This window comes from Aotus nancymaae, unplaced genomic scaffold (assembly GCF_030222135.1).
Source record: "Aotus nancymaae isolate 86718 unplaced genomic scaffold, 86718_ANA_hifiasm-v0.15.2.pri h1tg000014l, whole genome shotgun sequence".
NCBI classification, from domain to species: Eukaryota; Metazoa; Chordata; class Mammalia; order Primates; family Aotidae; genus Aotus; species Aotus nancymaae.
Window position 1 is genome coordinate 103,688,317 of NW_026988425.1, and position 17,643 is coordinate 103,705,959.

The 17,643-nt window shown below is 36.9% G+C and overlaps 1 protein-coding gene across 4 annotated transcripts in view; it reads left to right on the plus strand.

Annotated features, from left to right (window-relative positions):
* The window catches only part of CAMK4 (calcium/calmodulin dependent protein kinase IV), a 253,623-nt gene that overhangs the window by 144,198 nt on the left and 91,782 nt on the right, over positions 1-17,643 (plus strand). For all 4 annotated transcript variants that reach the window (XM_012473933.3, XM_064376208.1, XM_012473934.3 and 1 more), the window contains exons 3-4: positions 1,710-1,772; positions 3,700-3,782. In XM_012473933.3, coding sequence (XP_012329356.2) covers positions 1,710-1,772; positions 3,700-3,782 — 146 coding nt within the window. The remainder of the gene's footprint in view (positions 1-1,709; positions 1,773-3,699; positions 3,783-17,643) is intronic.

Genomic DNA, 17,643 nt, shown 5'->3' on the forward strand with positions numbered 1-17,643 from the left:
GCCTCTTGATTGCCTGCATGAATGACCAAAACTTTTACTGTAGCTTAAGAGGCCTTACCATGACTATATGGCTATTTAATGTTTTATTGTGTATACTGGTGAAATAAATTCTTGAGAAATCTCTAATTGAGTTGGGAACCCCTTAAGATCTCCTTGTAAACATTTTTCCATCTCATAAAAACTGAAAACATTTAGAAATGGTGACTGTTTTCTTTAAGTGAGGTACTTTAGGGTCTGGAAAAATTATATTTTCCAGATAAAATAATTGTAAAATATATTTATACCTTGCAACCAAGGAAAAGAACATATAAAGTTTGAAAAAGTCCTTTGAGTATTCATTCGTTTTTTATTTTTAAATATTGCATCCTCGTTGATTAATGTTTTCATTAGAGAATGAAAATTAAATGACTGAGTGTTGTTCTTTATCATCTTGAAAGTTGTGATTGGTTGTCACCATTGACATGCGATTGGATTTCTCCTGAGACCAGTGCTTTCTTTCTCAGGAGAAGTAACTAAAAGGGAAGAACCCATTTCCCATTTGAAGCAGTCTCTCGGATATGCCCACAGAGTTTGACTGTGAATTGCATATAAACTTCTTCATTTCCAAAACCATGTAAACTTGCTAGTTCCAGGGTTCAGGACAGCTCAAATGGTAAAAACCATAATAGGAGTCTAGGTATTATATCTATTAATTGTTTTGATAAATTTTGTTGGAGAGGAAGACACTAAAACCTTTATGTTTACTGTATAACTTTTAGAGCTCTGAAATGCCAGCTTATTGTGATTAAAGGAGTCAATCATTGGGCTAGAGAGACTATCCCTAATTTTGGAATATCCTGAACTAAACTGCCATTGTCTCAAACATAGAGACCAAGTGGTGAACTAACTAGGATTCTTTCATAGCAAGTAACAGAAACTAACTCTGAATAACTTAAGCAGAAAAAAGAGATGTAGTGGCTCATACAATTAGAAATTCAAAGGGCAAACTAGCATAACTGAAGCCAGGGGATGAAATTATATTAACAGTCCTCGTTCTTTGTAACTCAGCCATGTTTTTTCCTGTATTGGCCTATTTTAATAAAGTGTTCCCATATGGTATCAAAACTGTTCACTATTAGCAGCAGACTCTATACTCTTTTGCTCTCATGATTTCAGAGAAAGATGGAATAACTCTTTCTTGATTATTTGAGCAGCATTTCTGGAGAGGCTCCTGACTGGGATAACTTGGTCTGGTGAATATTCCTGACCCTATCACAATGGTCAGGGAACAGGATATTCGGGTTGGGTAGGTCGGGTTGTGTGCTACATCTGTATGAGAAGGACAAGTGAAGTGATTGACTGCTCCATTGGGGTTTAGACAGAGAATTCCATATAAGAAAGGAAGACAAGGAAGAAGGATAGGTTGAGATGTACTTGGGCATTAGTCATGATAGTGATAACTTTTGATAGGAAAGTGGGGAAGATGCAGTGTGAGGAGCCTGACAAGCTGTGATTCGTACTAGTTCCTGGCTCTCTCTTATGTCGGAAGCAGAGCTAAAGGACGTGTAGCTGAAACAGAAAGAGAGGAAGGAGACACATATACACAAAAGCTAAGGAATTAGGTTCTGCCAATTGCCTGGCTCACCCAGGTAGTTACTGCTGTTTCTGTTTCTCTGCTGCAATGAAGCGGGGAGTTTCTTTCAGTTTATCTCTTTTATTTTGCCTTTTAGGTGGACAAAAAAATCGTAAGAACTGAGATAGGAGTTCTTCTTCGTCTCTCACATCCAAACATTGTAAGTGGTTTTTAACCTACTATTTCAAATGATTTCCAGAGCTAGAGAAAGGGATCTTTGTCCTTCACTGTCCATGCTGATAATGAGAAGGGGATTCTCCCACCACTGGTAGCTACCATGGCCTAGCTCTTGTCTTCATCTCATCACATTTTCAATCTTTGGCTGAATAAGTCTTACAAGTAATACTTCTAGAAAAGTTCCAAAATAGACAGATTAGCAATATACACCATCTTTATTTTCATGTATAAAAGGATAAAAATCAAAGCGTTTTGTTTTGGTCTAATAAAACACTGGCTTTTTCCTTCTTTTTTTGTGCCTATCTTATTAATTTTCCATTACTGAAAAAGCCTGTGAAGAAAATACATTGCTTTCCAAAGTCATTTCAGTCTGCTTTGAGAGAGGATCTGCTTTAAGAACAATGTGAAGATGCAAATAAATGATGTACTTGAATGCAGAAAATAAAATGTCCTCAGAAGCTCTGCTTCAGGCTTTGTCTAGACAAGACAAAGCCTCTGATGGTAAGATTTAGTAAAAAGCTTTCTTGAACTGATGAAGTGAAAAAGAACAAAATCATTTTCTAGGTCGTAAGTTGCTTTTATGAATTAAGCCATCTACTTCAAGAAAGCATTTTTGCCCATTTTTCTGAGGAAGCTGTGATGTCCTGCTTAGGCTCAAGGCAAAGTGCTCAAAACTTAACATATAAGTTAGGGGAGCATTCAGCTATAAATAGCAGAAAACTTGAATAGGGTGATTTAAACAAATATTTTTCTTATGTTGCAAGCAACAGAAATCAGGCAGTTTTTAGCTCTGGCTAAGCTCCTCAGCGCTGCCATCCAGAACCCAGATACCATCCATGGTTCTGCCAGTTGACTTTCATCCTCACCCTTTTCCCTCCTGAGCCTAATATGGCTGCTCCACAGTTTTTTCAAGTCATCACGTCTATATTCAAAATGGGAAGAAGAGGGTAGGATCTCAGCTACAGATTCTCATTAGAAGAGGAAAAGCTTTCTCAGAAACTGTGGCAGCAGGAGTCTCTTCAAATTTTGTTGGCTGGAGCTGATCACAAGATTACCCTTAACTGTACGGAGGCTGTGAAATTAGTGGCTGAGACCATTCATGATCCACAATCTGGGACTAGACACCTTGCTTCTCTGAACAAATTGGAGTTCTGTTTATAATAAAGTAGGGAGAAAAGGGCTTTGGGTAAGCAGTTAATAAAATCTCCCACACTCAATCACCACTTTTATATTATCCATCTCTTCTTTCCAAAGATAAGTCAATGTAGAATTTTCTTCAAGTGTAGACTAGTCCTGGCTACTAGATTCTCATATATATGGAGAAAAATATCTAAAACTGCTTGGATTATCTGAATGTGATGAAGACTGTGGTATGCTCAATCAAGTCACTGTCACCACTACTTTTCTGAGGATTCCTTTACCCACTGACAATTTTTTTAGCTATTGATTGCTATCTTTTACATATAGGCAGATTTTAAGCTGCCTCAAACCCCTTATTTCAAGTCCTAATTCCCAGAAGAAATAGTCATTTTGTACCTCTAGCAACCATGATGGCCAAAATGGTTTAGGAAGTTGTATTGTTGTTGTTTTTGATTTTTGAACTATTCAGAAGTTGGGACATTTTAGAAAAGTTGGAAAGTGTTTCTAAGGCAGATATTTTTCAACTGTCAAAAGGAAAAATGTAAACACATTTTACAGGAACTTTGAAAAGAAAATGATGTAACTGATAAAATCAACAACCCAGAAGGAGAGCGAGAAATAGCTAGCTGATACAAGAATGAGAAAACTGTATTAACAGTGATCCAACATATTACTGTTGCGGAGTGTTGTTTTAGCCATAGTGTTAGCTATTTCTAAGAAAGATGGAATAAGAAATTTGTGATACTCTTTTTTTTTATATCTTTCCCTAGATAAAACTTAAAGAGATATTTGAAACCCCTACAGAAATCAGTCTGGTCCTAGAACTCGTCACAGGAGGAGAACTGTTTGATAGGTGAGTTGATTCTGGAAATATAACCACAGAAAGATTTGCTTTTGGCCACCCAAATATAATCTAAAGGACATTTCTCCTGAAACTTTTTATAATGGCAGATCATACTTGTTGATAGGGTAGTGGTAAGATGTAGTTACATGAAAACTTGAGATGTTTAGTGAGTAAAAAGAGAAACACTATAGTATCTATTTACCTTTGCAAACATTTATCTCCTCAATAAAAAAAAAATAGAATTTCTAAAATCAAATTACATTTAAACTAAATAGTTAGATTTATAAAAATATCTTAAGAAAATATTTGATGAAAATTTTAGAAAATTAGACATGTACTCTAAGTGTTCTCTGTTATGATCCAAAAGTTCATAAAAATCAATAATCTTTAAATGATTATTTTAAATCTTACTTTCTTTAGAAGTCCATATAAAGAGTTCCATGTTGCAAAGTAAACATGTTCTGTTATAGCCCATTATCGCTAACTTTGATTTCCTGTTCGTATGTTCATCTTTCAAAGCAGAGGAGTGAGAACAGAGAAGAGACTGGGGGTGGGGAGTATGCCTGGAAATCTGGCAAAGCGTAATATAGGCAAACTATTTGTACAAGACACACAAACTTTATGTTTCCATAGTTTTTCCATCTTCCCTGCCCTCTTATGAGAATTCTGTATTTGCCCTGATGGGCTCTTGAGAGCCTTTTGCTGTGTTCATCAGATAATCAAAAAAGAATGGAATTGACAGAAGACAAAGTAGGCTATGTTAGAAATGGTAAGAAGTCATGCATGAATGGAAAAGTTTTGGTTAAAAATAGGGTGAGACAGGTGGACTGCAGCTTAGGGTGAAGACAGAAGAGACTGAGGGAATCATTAATATAGCCTGGATCACAGCGAATGTTCCATAAATATTTGCTGAATGAATGAATGAACAATTGCTACAATGAAGGGATTCTGAGGAGAAAGATATCCTAAGGGGATTAGTTTTGAATATGTTGGGAGAGGAGCACTCCTTTGCTTTTGCCAGTGTCTGAAGGTTTGTGTGCCCTCAAAATTTGTATGCAGAAATTCTGATCCCTAAGGTGATGGTATTAGGAGATGGGATCTTTGGGAGGTAATTAGGTCATCAGTGTGGAGCCCTCCAGAATGAGATTAGTGCCCTTATAAAAGAGGCCCTAGAGAGCTGCCTTTCCCCTTTCACCATGCAAGGACACAGCAAGAAGGTGCCCTCTATGAGGAAGCAGGCCCTCACCAGACACAAAATCTGCTGGTGTCTTGTACTAGGACTTTTCAGCCTCCATAACTGTGAGAAATAAATGTTAGATATATATAAGACACACAGGTTATGGTGTTTTTTAATAGCAGCTCAAATAGACTAAGGTACGTTTCTTCCCACCCCCACTCAACCCAGTTAAATCTGCTGCCTCTTCAAGAGCTTTCAAAAGTATTCATATTGTTTTTGAAAGGTTCTGTCTCTTTTTAACATTGCCCAGTGAAAATTTTGATCTTTAGGTGAGAAGGAGCAAAAGGCCTAGCTTCATCGCAACTACATATGTATGTGTAACAGGTATACATCTGAATTTTGTTCATATATATGTTGAAACTTCCTTAGAGAAGGTTCAACAGATTATTAGACTTTAAATATTATAACATTTTGATTATTTTCACATTATAAGAATGATAAGTCAGCTGAAGGAAGTGAGTATCAGTAGCCTAAAGACATATAGCTCTGGCTGCAGTTAATTTTTTTGAAAGACTCATAGTTGTGAAACTTGACTCTACAACTGAAAGATAAATAACTAACCTAGAATAATTTACTTCACTTCTCTGAATCTCAGAGCAAATGTGAAGAGGCTTTATGCTGCTAATAAAGCTTAGATAATTCTGATCCACTATGAGGATAGTCTTGTTCACATGTTCAGACATCCACAAGCAAGACTCTCCTGAACTGGCTAATTTGGGTATTGCCACAATATGCCTATGATGGCTTCTTTTTTAACACCTCTTTATCTGACTCTTTTTCATGGATGTATTCCTTCTTTAGGCACATTAATAGAGTCAGTTTATAGTCAGATCCTGCTGGCTTTGGAGTTATGAGCTTTCTCTAAGGAGACCTTGCATATTTCTTGGCTAATTATGGTCTATCAGAGAGAAATCTCATGTTTTTAAATTATAAATAATTGCAGGACAAGAATGCCACACCCAAGCAATCATCTACTAATAGTATTTGCTATTTACTTACCTCCCTCTATTAGTTTGAGTTAATTGGGAATCAAGGGTATCTACTTCTCTTCTTCCCAACCTTTCTTCCATGAAAGAATTTGGGATGAAATTTAATTTAGCTATAGCTAAAAATGAAACAACTAAATGCTATTGATAAATTTCATTTGCAGAGATAAATGGATGAAATATTCATATTTAGCAGAAAACATTTAAAGAATGGCAGACAGCCAGTAAAGCACTCAACTCGTAGTGGTTTTAAAAGATAGACTCTTTTCCTTTGCGTGTTGTTGTCTGCAACACTGCCCTAGCTGATAAGAACTTGGTCTCTCCATTAAGTTACTTAATTCTGCAGTTATCTTTAAATTTTATCAAGCTGAAAATAAATTTTGCATTATTATCCAATATATTGATTTTTTTTCTTGAGAGTTAAAAAGTAATATGGTCTCTTTTTTTTGTACTTAGGTCAAAACCAATTTATTTAATTGTGATGATAAGAATTCATTCCTGGTCTAATGTTGACTCTAATGGTACCTAATGAATGAACTAGGGAGTAATTGCTGAAGAGGTAATCATATGAGTCAATTATAGTCAAAAAGTTTGTATTTTATTAGCAAAAAATCTATTCTATAATGCTTATAAAAATTAAACATAGAATTCAAGTAGAATCTGCTGTTTTACATAGAATTTAAATAGTAAATTACATAGGACAGTTTATTAGAAATTTTGGAATAAAATCAATAATTTGTTGTGCCCAAGAAAAATCTAAAACATAAATAAGTTTGCAGAGTTAGGACATCATGAAAAGAAGAAAGCTCCCATGAAGTTTCTATTTAATCATTCTTGGTTTGTTCTCAACTCTTAAAACCTCAACATCATTTTCATTGAATTGTTGAGGTGGACAAGGTGTGAGTTTTGCTTTAAGAACAAATTTCCAACTTTTTTTCCTTGAAAATGATTGTATTATAAGGCAGCAAATTTAGCAATATCTTTACAGTCTTCTAATTAAATCAGAAGTGTTTTTTTTCCCTGATTTTTGTCAGATAACTGTAGTATTTAAGTATAGTTTTGCATTTTTTAAAATCATCATGGATTTTTTTTTCTGTTTTCTTTTTTTCATTTGTTTGTTTCATCAATTTTTCCTAAAGAATTTTTTTTTAACTTTTTAGTTCAGAGGTACATTTGCAGGTTTGTCACACACATAAATGTGTATCACAGGGATTTATTGTACAGATTATTTCATCACCCAAGTACTAAACCTAATATCCACTAATCCATTAGTTATTTTTCCTGATCCCCTCCATCCTCCCAATTTCCACCCTTCAAAAGGCCCCAGTGTGTGTTGTTCCCTCTATGTGTTCGTGTGTTCTCATCATTTAGCGCCCACTTAAATGTGAGAACATGAAATATTGGGTTTTCTGTTCTTGTGTTGGTTTGCTAAGGATAATGGCTTTCAGCTCCTTCCATGTCCCTGCAAAGGACATGATCCATTTCTTTTTGTGTTTTTGCTTGCCTGCTTAGGTTTGTTCCAATACCAAATGTATGTACAAAAAGTTTTAGAATTTGAGACTTGGAATGCTGTTACCTTCCAAAAAAGCAGATTTTCTTTTGTTGTAGCAGGATTTAAGGTTAAGAAACAGATTATTTTAATGCAATTGGATTTTGGGCTAATTCAAAGCTAGGCTTCCTAATGGCTGATGTATTCCTTGTCAAGTCTTATTCAGAGGGCTTTGCTCTTTGAAGTTTTTAACTTTAAGCCAAGGCACTTTACCAGGGCTCCTCTTACTTGGCAGACCCTGAATGCCAACTTCTGTCCCCTTAGCTCAGTGTAATGGCCAGAAACTTGATTCAGCTTTTTTCTCAGCCTGTCAGCTGCTGTATTGGAATCAGTAAATGCCTTCAGAAGGAAAGCAGAAGCATCAAATGGCAGGTTTGCTTTGCTGGGTTTTTCTTCTCTTCTGGGTTTTAATTCCTAAATCCTTCTCTTCCTTACTGTAGAGGGACAGAACTAATAGTATAGATGTATATATGAAGGGGAGTTTATTAGGAGAATTGACTCACACAGTCACAAGGTGAAATTCCACAATAGGCCAGTTTGAGTCCTCAAACCTCACAAGTAGGGAAGCCAATAGTGCAGCCTTCAGTCTGTGGCCAAAGGCTCAAGAGCCCCTGGCAAATCACTGGTAAAAGTTCAAGAGTCTGAAAGCTGAAGAACTTGGAGTCTAATGTTTGAGGGCAGGAAGCATCCAGCACAGGAGAAAGATGGAGGCCAGAAGACTTAGCCAGTCTAGTCTTTCCACGCTCTTCTGCCTGCTTTAATTACAGCCTTGCTGTCAGCTGATTAGACAGTGCCCACCCAAACTGAGGGTGGGTCTGCATCTCCCAGTTCACTGACTCCATTGTTAATCTCCTTTGGCAACACCCTCACAGACACACCCAGGAACAATACTTTGTATCCTTCATTCCAATCAAGTTGACACTCAATATTAACCATCATACTTAATAACTCTGATCTGTTCAAATAGATTTTTAAAAAATATTTTATTTAGTTTGTTTTTATTTTTCTTGCCTGGAGGCTTGTCTGACCCACCAGTGCTGAGAGCAAAAATTCACATATGGATTTACATTTTTTTCACAGACACTAATATGTTTTCCTCATTTAAAAAGTCAACCTATTTGAGCAAGCAGGATGAAAACCAGTATCCTCACTATGCAGATGTGAAAACAGAATTAGTAAAGGTTAATGATCTTCCCTGTACAGGCAACAAGACTGTCTTCTGATCCAACCCTTTCCTACTTGTATGGCCTCATCTTCTTTCTTATTAAGTCCAGTTTGTCTCTTTCACATCATTTCCAAGAAAATAAATATTTATACATGGAAAATCCATAATATGTTGATTGGTCCTATGCAAAGCTATGTATCTATTTAGCCCACTCAATAACCTTTCACCTTTTTTGAGGTATTATTATCCATATTTTTCCACAGCATAAACTAAAAAAGATATTAATAAGTCATAAAGTCAGACCTAACCTCCAGTCCTACTGTCTGAGTCCTAATAGTAATCTGTACTTCAGCATTTCTGGACTTCTTATTCCTGGTGGGAACAAATGGAATTTTCAGGGGATTGCTATCAGATAAAGGTTTGAGAAATAGAACTGAGGCTGTTTCTTGTCCCAGTCTGTCTAGGGTTGTATCTTGGTCAGTATTAAGGTTAACCAAACCCAGGAAAAGTCTGAATTCGTGAAGACCACTGTGCCAGAAATTAGTCATCAATGTAATTTTCTAATGGTTAATTCTATAAAATATGATCGTTCAAAAAGGATAATTAGTCAATATAATGAGGGACATTTTTGAGATCTTTTTGGGTTGCTGGCAGAGTGTGCAGGGTAATTTACTAACATGATACTATTTAATCATCATAGCAACACATATATAAAGTAGGCTTTGATGTATACATTTTACAGACAATGATAACTGAGGATCAGAGAAGTCTGTTAACTTCTGTTAGGTTATTCAGCTTATATATGATCTAATAACAATAATTAAATAAGATTGGACTCAACTATGTCATATTCCAAAGTATATCATTTTTCTACCATGTCATGCTGCTGCAAATGCCAGTAGTCTTAAGCTTAAAAATAAAACTTCAGATTAGTAATCTCACGTTTGTCCTACTCGAGTGTTGGCTTAACTTGAACTTTACTATGTATATACTTGTTTTTCAACCCTGGATATTTTAAATACATCTCTTTATGTGGCTTTATCTGGCTATATGTAAAGAAAACATATACTTTGATTTGGACTAGACTTACAGTCTACTTTTTCTAGAAGCTTGTCCATGAAATGAAAAATAGAGGCAAGGTAGTAGAACACACAAGATAAATAGAAGTTTATTTATTATTTTAAGCTGTAGGTCTGGGAATATATTGATTTGCAGATGGGAAGGAGCTCATAAGAAAGAGAAGCAGGAGAGATTTGTATGAGAGGGACTTAAATTTGGAACAACATTCTAGAAAAGGCACGGAGGGAATGAGATCTAGAGTCAGATAAAAGGATTTGTTTAAGGTAGAAAAAAAGCCTCTAAAGAGACAAAGGGTCAAAGGAGCTAGATTAATCAAAGCAATTTTGAAAAGATTTTTGGAATAAGTTAGAAGACATTGTTGGGACCGAGATGTAATTGTACCTTACTTATAAACTAATAAATTAGTCTATTATTCTTTATGGATGCCTATTATTCTTTATGGAATCATGCTCTGATCCACATGATTCCTGGATCAGAGACAAAGGACTTTGTTATTTTTGGCACAGCAAACGTTATGGGCATTAGCAAGTCTGTCGGTTCCCCTTGCCCTTTGAGTTCCATGGAGGCAGTACAGCGGGGCCAGATGGATGCCTACACCTGGAATTAGATGTGTTACAAAAGGGGAGATAATTTAAATGTCGTCAAGTGGGGAATGAACAACATGTACAATGAAATACGATTCAGCAATGAAAAGGAATGTTTCTTTGATAGACACTACAACATGGATGAACTTTAAAAAGTTTATGCCGGGGAAAAAAGCCAGACACAGAAGACTATATATTCTATGACTCTATGATTTTATAAGGAATTTCAAGAAGGGGAAACATTTATAGATAGAAGCAAAGCAGTGATTTCCTAGGGCTGGAAATAGAAGTGTGGTGGGGTATGAGAGGTTTGGGTAGTTCATTCTTGATAGTCTTTACTTTTCCAGTATTGTTAAAGAAGGGAAATTGATCTAATACTAACTGGAAAAGAATGGAATAGGGCACTTGAAGAAGGAAGTGGTGACGATTTTAAGGGTGATTGTGAGAACAGACAATGGCAAGAATAAGGGTTTTTGAGGAGCACTAAAGGTCTGCTAATGCTGAAGGCTATACATATGTGGAGACTGATCTGTAGCATTATATAGTACTGGTTTACCCCTCCATATCATTCATGGAGCTTTGGACAGCATCTCGTTTTCTCTTGACTTTCATCCAACTTTTCAGCTTTCTCTCTCTTGATCTCTTTCCTGAGTTTCTCTTCCCCTCTCTATCTCTTAAGTTTCCCTTAAACTTCTTCCTGTATTCTTGGTAGATAAATTTGACACTCGCCTGTAGTTTGAGCCACACTACTGGCTACAGTCTCAGCAGAGATGAAAACTGTATTTTCAGCAGTCTACTAGGCTTCTCACCAAGTCCTGTTAGCACCTCTAAATCAAATGAACTCAGCATCCCTCTCTCAATTTCACTCCCCTTTCCTGTGAACTGAATCACCAACTAAACTAATCAACATTAATTCTTCCCTTTTCCTTTCGATTTTCTTTCTCTCTTCCCCATAATTATTCCTCTGAGCAGCTTTAAAAACCTGTTCCCTTTCCCTTTCCCAGTGCTTCTGCCCTGTTGTGCCTTTGCATTCTTTCCCATTGCAGTAGACTCCTAGAAAGTATTAGTTTTATTCCTTTTCATCTATCTGTGTTTAAAGCATAGATTTGATCAGGTTAGCCCAGAAAGCTACTCACTACTTTCACTTAAAGTCAATGCTTTTAAACATGACAAAAAAGCCCACTTACAGTCTGGTCTCACATTGCCATGCTGGCTTTGCCACCTACTTTGTTCTCTTCCCACCAATGTGTTAACCACTGTATATTGTATCCACTCTCAAGGAGCTCATAGTCTAAAGAGGGAAAGTAAAAATGTGAAAAGGACTCTAATATTTATTATAGTACCATAACCTTCCAAGAAAAGCATATTAGGGATTATAATAATGACCACAATATCACAATTTTTTTTAAATGAGGGCTAGGAAATAGAAATAAAAATAAGGATCGAGACATAAAAGAGAGATCATCAGATGTTTTGTGTTTGTTAGAGACTGGCTCCATATTCAGCTCTAAGTATTCATGTGGGGATGATAAGTGCTGTAATTAGGGTATAGAGTGTGTAGAGTACAAAACAGTGTGTAGAGTACAAAACAAGGGGGTCTTGTAAGTCTGAAACAGCTTCAGGAAGGGGTAAAATCTTTTGAGCTGACTTTTATGTGAGAAATCAGAAATTAGCAGGTGGAGGCCAGAAGGAAGGGCCTCTTGTGGCAAAATGACATTCAAAAGTAAGACCATGCACTGTTGGACAAAATATGAGCATCTTAGTCTCGATTTTAAAAGCTGGGCTAGGCAGAAAGCAAGCTGGGGCTAGATATTTGTCAAGCAAATGATTAAATAAACAGTGTGCTCCTGAGCAATATATGTATCTTTGAGTCAGGCCTTTTATCTATAGGATGAGGAAAGTAGACTGGGATTCTCTTAGGCCCATTCCCAGATTTGCAATTTGATTTGACCTCCTCTTTCTTTTGTCAGCTCCCTGGCCAGCACCCACATTGATCCACAGTTCCCTGACTTTCTTCTTAGTATTTAAATGTAACGGGTGCTAGTACTTTTTTGAAAAGTATATGAACTTAATATTCTTTGGAAGGAAAGTTCTTACAGAAAGCACCAAAACAGACAACGATGACATCAATAAAATGAGAAGCTGTGATTGCAACTTATAAGGAAGTGATAGATTTACACAGAGTACAGCAGATTTCATTTTAATATAATTTTGTATGTAACAGCATAATGGTGTACTGGGAATCCCTTAAGACATGGTTCCTAAAACTTTATATTATTTGGGGCTTTTACTCTCTGTCAGTTGATCCTTCAGTGCACATTCTCCTCAGACCAATATCTTTCCCACATAAACCTAGTCATCTACAGTTATTACGCAGCCATTTGAGAAAAAGCTGCAAGTGGTGGGCAGAGCAGTAGGGCTCCTAATCTATGTGCCAGGAAGTCTGGGGCCTCAGGATATGATCAGATTAGAGCTCTTCAGCTGCTGTGCGCGTGTTAACTGCCTGGATGGAGATGCGCTCAATTCAATTTGTGGCAATTAGTGTGACAGAAGCAAATGCACAAGAGTCATCTATTACAGCAGCTCCATAGAGAGAAATAGGCATTGCCTGTAGTTTTTCATCCTATAATTTTTAAATGATGGGAGGAAAAACACACCAACTGGGGAGAAAAGCGCGGGCACCAGCACAGCGAGCAGTGGAAGTAAAAGGCAGAGTCATGGAGTAAGAGGGCCTGTTGAAGCCAGAGGGTTTCAGTGGAGGAGCTTGAGGAAATGCACCACCACCTTCGTGCTTCCTTCCCAGATCTCGAGATGTCTGCTAGGCCCCCTGGCGGCTGAGGGCCTGTAGGAACTGGAGTCTTAGGGCAGCCTTTTGGATCAGTGTTGTGATTAAAATCGAGAAGACATTTTGTTTTGAGCTCTGAGCCCTCTGGCCTAGCCCACAATGGATGACTGGGAAATTACATGGCACAGAGAGGCAAACCACATGGCCCTGGGCCTGTGACAATTATCTTAAAATGCTGGTAGCATCTGAACTGCTTCCTTATTATTTTTCAAAGCACGAAACAGAAATTAGTTTACTAAATCTGAAGAGAAATACAGCAATAACTATGTTTATATATGAAAAAACAAAAATACCAGCCAAAATTATCCATTTTTATAGCTTTAAAACCCCTACAATGATTAAATATTTCATTGCTTCTAAAACTAGTCATGAGTATATTTCATATAAAGCTATAAAACCTTGACTGTCTATCCACAGTTCAATTTCATTGGCAAGTTTTTTGAGACGCCAGCTAAATTGTACAAAGGAATTATTATCTGTCACTTCATGAAGCAAATACTCAGTTTTACGGAACTTAAATTACTTTGATTTTGTTTAAAATAAGTTTTGTAAAGATTTATGCTATTCCAACAATATCTAAAACTGTGTAACTCTGAGTTTCTTCCTAAAGCTAGCAATAATCTTTTCACTTATTGCATTGTCCTCTGGGAAGCATCCACACAGCTGTTCTTCCCCTGGAGTCATGGCCAATATACTTGTGATGGGAATCACTTCTGAATCCAGTGCTTTTGTTCCCCACAATAATGAACATAGGCAAAAGTATTGTCCAAATATCCACGATCTGAAATTTTTCTGACATCCATTCACTTGGCAATTGGTATTTAGTCCATAAATATTTACTGACTGTGGGCAGTTCTTGCAGCCAGGCTCTGTGAGTGACCCAAGCAACAGTCTAGCGAGAAGGCTAATAATTTTATCACAGTGCGTGGCAGAAGGCTTCGGACAAACATGTCTACTGATGTCATACACTGAAATTGAGAGAAATAAATTGCAAGCTTTTATTTTCCTTTGCCTGGTCAGTAACATCTTCACCTGTAATCACAGTTCTAAGTTGTAAATCTCCATTTACGACTTGAGAAATTCACTGCTGTTGAACTTTTTAGTCAGCCATGGATAGCCTGGGTAGCAGCTCAACTTATAAAATATTTAAAATAGGATGTCTGAGTTCCAGAAACCTAACCCTGTGACAGTCTGGTTAAAGAATCATCTGGGAACAAAACTCCTTTTAGCAGCAGCTGCCTGGAAGAGAAGCAATTGAAGGATGATGGGTGGCCAAGATACGGTGTGTGGAGTTCACACTGAGATGAGGTGGGGAGGCACTTGTGTTTCGTGCCCTTGCCCCACACATCTACTCTATAGGCGCTGTTTCTCACTACAGAATTAATAAATCCCTGGATTGTTCAAACCCTACATAATATACATTACATCTATGATAATGTTTTTTTGTTTGTAACTTTCTTTACTCCACCATCTGTGGTCTCACCTGGGGCAGAGCCCAAATCTAATTCTGTTTATATCGAGTGAGTACGTGGCTCACATTAGAAGTTAGGAATGTAAATTAATATCACCACCTTCTTCTTCCATGCCTATCCCTACCCCCAACTCCCACCATCCCTGCATCTGGAAACTTTCTATACACCTTTCAGGTGTGAGCTGAGATATAGCTATTTCTGGAATCCTTTCCTCACCTTACGTGTCCTCCAGAATAGATTACCTGCATTTTCTCAGAGCTCTTAGTCCATTCTTGAATACCTCTATCATATCGTCTACCATGCTGTGTTGAATGTTGTCTGTCTACTTATACGAAGAGAAACCCCATGAGTGCAGAGGCCACGTCCAGTTCACTACGAAGTGGCCAGCACATACCAGTCACTCCATAATATTTATTGAATAAATAAATGAACAGATATATCTGTTGGACTGCATCCTCTGATTAATTAAATGATTTCACTGACTTAACACATAGTGGGAAAAATTAGTAAAGTTTCTATTAACTGTTCTTCATACACCTACTACTCCTCTCTCCCTCCTATCTGAACACAGCTCTCAAGAAAATTCACTCTTCCATCAAGCCAGGCCTTAGACATTCATACAAGAACATATTCTGAAACACAGGCACTATCTTAGTCCATTCAGGCTGATATAACAAAATTTACTCACTGACTTATAAACAATGAAATTTATTTATCACAGTTCTGGAGGCTGGAAAGTCCAAGATAAATACATCAGCAGATTCGATGTCTGGTGAGGGGCTGCTTTCTGATTCATGGATGGCACTTTCTAGCTGTATCCCCACATGGTGAAAGGGGTAAAGAAGCTCTCTAGGGTCTCTTTCACAAAGGCATTAATCCCATTCATGAGAGTTCATCCTTCATGATAGAATCACCTCCCAAAGGCCCCACCTTCTAATACCATCCACATTGGTGATTAGGTTTCAACATATGAATTTGGGGGAGACATAAACATTTAGCTCACAGTAGGCACTTAACCCTAAGTTATACCCAAATGAAAATATAGAAGATATTTAGGCTGAAGCCTGAGACTACATAATAAACCAAAATATAGAGAGGAGATTCTAGTGGGTGAAGTACTGCCTTTCTGAAGAGCGATGATGCCTCTAAGAACTGTGTCTAAAGACACCTAGGGGAGACAGCTCATGCTTGTGGAAATTGGCTCTGTTCAACCACAAGGAGTGCCATTTGAATGAGTAGTGCCCCCTGGAAAACTACTGCAAAAGCAGCTGTGGTAATGCTCTAGTCTGGGTGAGTGACTACGGGGAAAATCCACACTGTTTTTTGCAGGCAAGGAGGTAATTGATTTTATTCTCTTCTGGAGATAATACACGGTTGCAAGGAAATTTAACAGCTCTCTGTTCCATCATCTTTGTAACAACTCCTCTCTTTTAACAAGACTGTTAACAACTCCCCTCTTTTAACAAGACTGTTAACAAGTCTTTTAACAAGACTGGAGAAAGCCAAGTTCCTGAGGCTCTAGGTACAGGCCACAGAGTCGAGACACTTATTCTGTCACAATAGTACTTCTTTTCTCCTTCCCTCATACTTAATTTTAAAATGTTCAGAAAGTATATCCCCAGGAAGCATTTCAATTACATTTTTATAAGTAGACCATTTAACCTAATCATGAATTGGAAAATTTTATAGTTTTGTAAGTAAATATAAGAAAATTATTTTCAAGAACAAATGAATAATCATTTCCTAAATACTGTAATCTGTTTTCTCCTTTTGTTTGACCCTAGTGCTGGTAAAGTATCCAAAAAATAAAAAGATGATGAATTTGTGTTTCTTGCCAATGTTCTAAATAATGAAATAAGGAAAATAAGATAATTGAAATTTTTGCATCAGTATTTTTTTCTGAATTTTAATAACTAAAATCATTGAGGTCTTTTTTCTAATACTTTTTTATTTTTGACATATCTGTTTTGTTCTGCTTTTTTCTCACCCCATCCCCAATTTTAGAAACATTTTATAGATTTTAAATTCAACTTTTAATACCAGCTACTTTGAGAACTTAAAACTTCTTGTCACAACATTTAAATAAAATAGAAATCAAAGAAAAGTACTTTCTGAAAAATATGCTATTTGAGGTACACTCCAAGAAAAATTTCTGTTTAAAATTGCAAACATCGTCGAACCTGTCTCTTTTATGTTTTGAATTGACCATTTTCAAACTTTGTGCCAGCTGAAGTCATCTTATGCAAGTTGTTGATCTACAGTGATATTAGAAATGTGTTTTCTCCTGAAATTCTGGAACGTTAGACATAGCAACAAAGTTGTTTTTCAGTCTTCCAAAAACTCTTCATAAGACAATAAAGCAACTTGTTTTGAAAAATCAAAAACTCAACTGACAATATCTACAGCAAAACCAGGTGACAGGGTATCCCCATGAAGCCTAACATACGAGTTAGTGAGGACCAACTAATGACAGCAGGAAGAGCCATGTGGAATTTTTGCCTCTACACAAGGAAGCAAGGGAAGCAAGAAGACAAATGAGAGACCCCGAGTACGCAAACACTCAAGTCTCCCAAATTTTCAAGTTATTTAAAAGAAGCATAGGTCAATACAAAAAGAGAAGCTGAAATTGGGAGAGATTTTTGCCACCCAAATTTCTGAAAAGTATAAGGGGTGCACCTGCAGTAAGGTCTGAAAAGTGAATGCATTGTCAAGGCCTTGTGAACTCTGGAAATGAAAATCTAAAGCCCCTTGGGGAAAAAAGTTCTACACATAGGTGAAACTGCTGGGAAGAGAATCCAAATTGATCAGTGTAGAGATGGTAAAGGTAAGTGAATGAAGTTCCAGGGGAGGGGAAGAGATCTCAGAAAGTGTGAGGGCATATTTTTGAATGCTTCATGAACGTAACCAGAAAGTTAAGAGCCATGAAACTGGAAAAGATATCCTGACCTATTA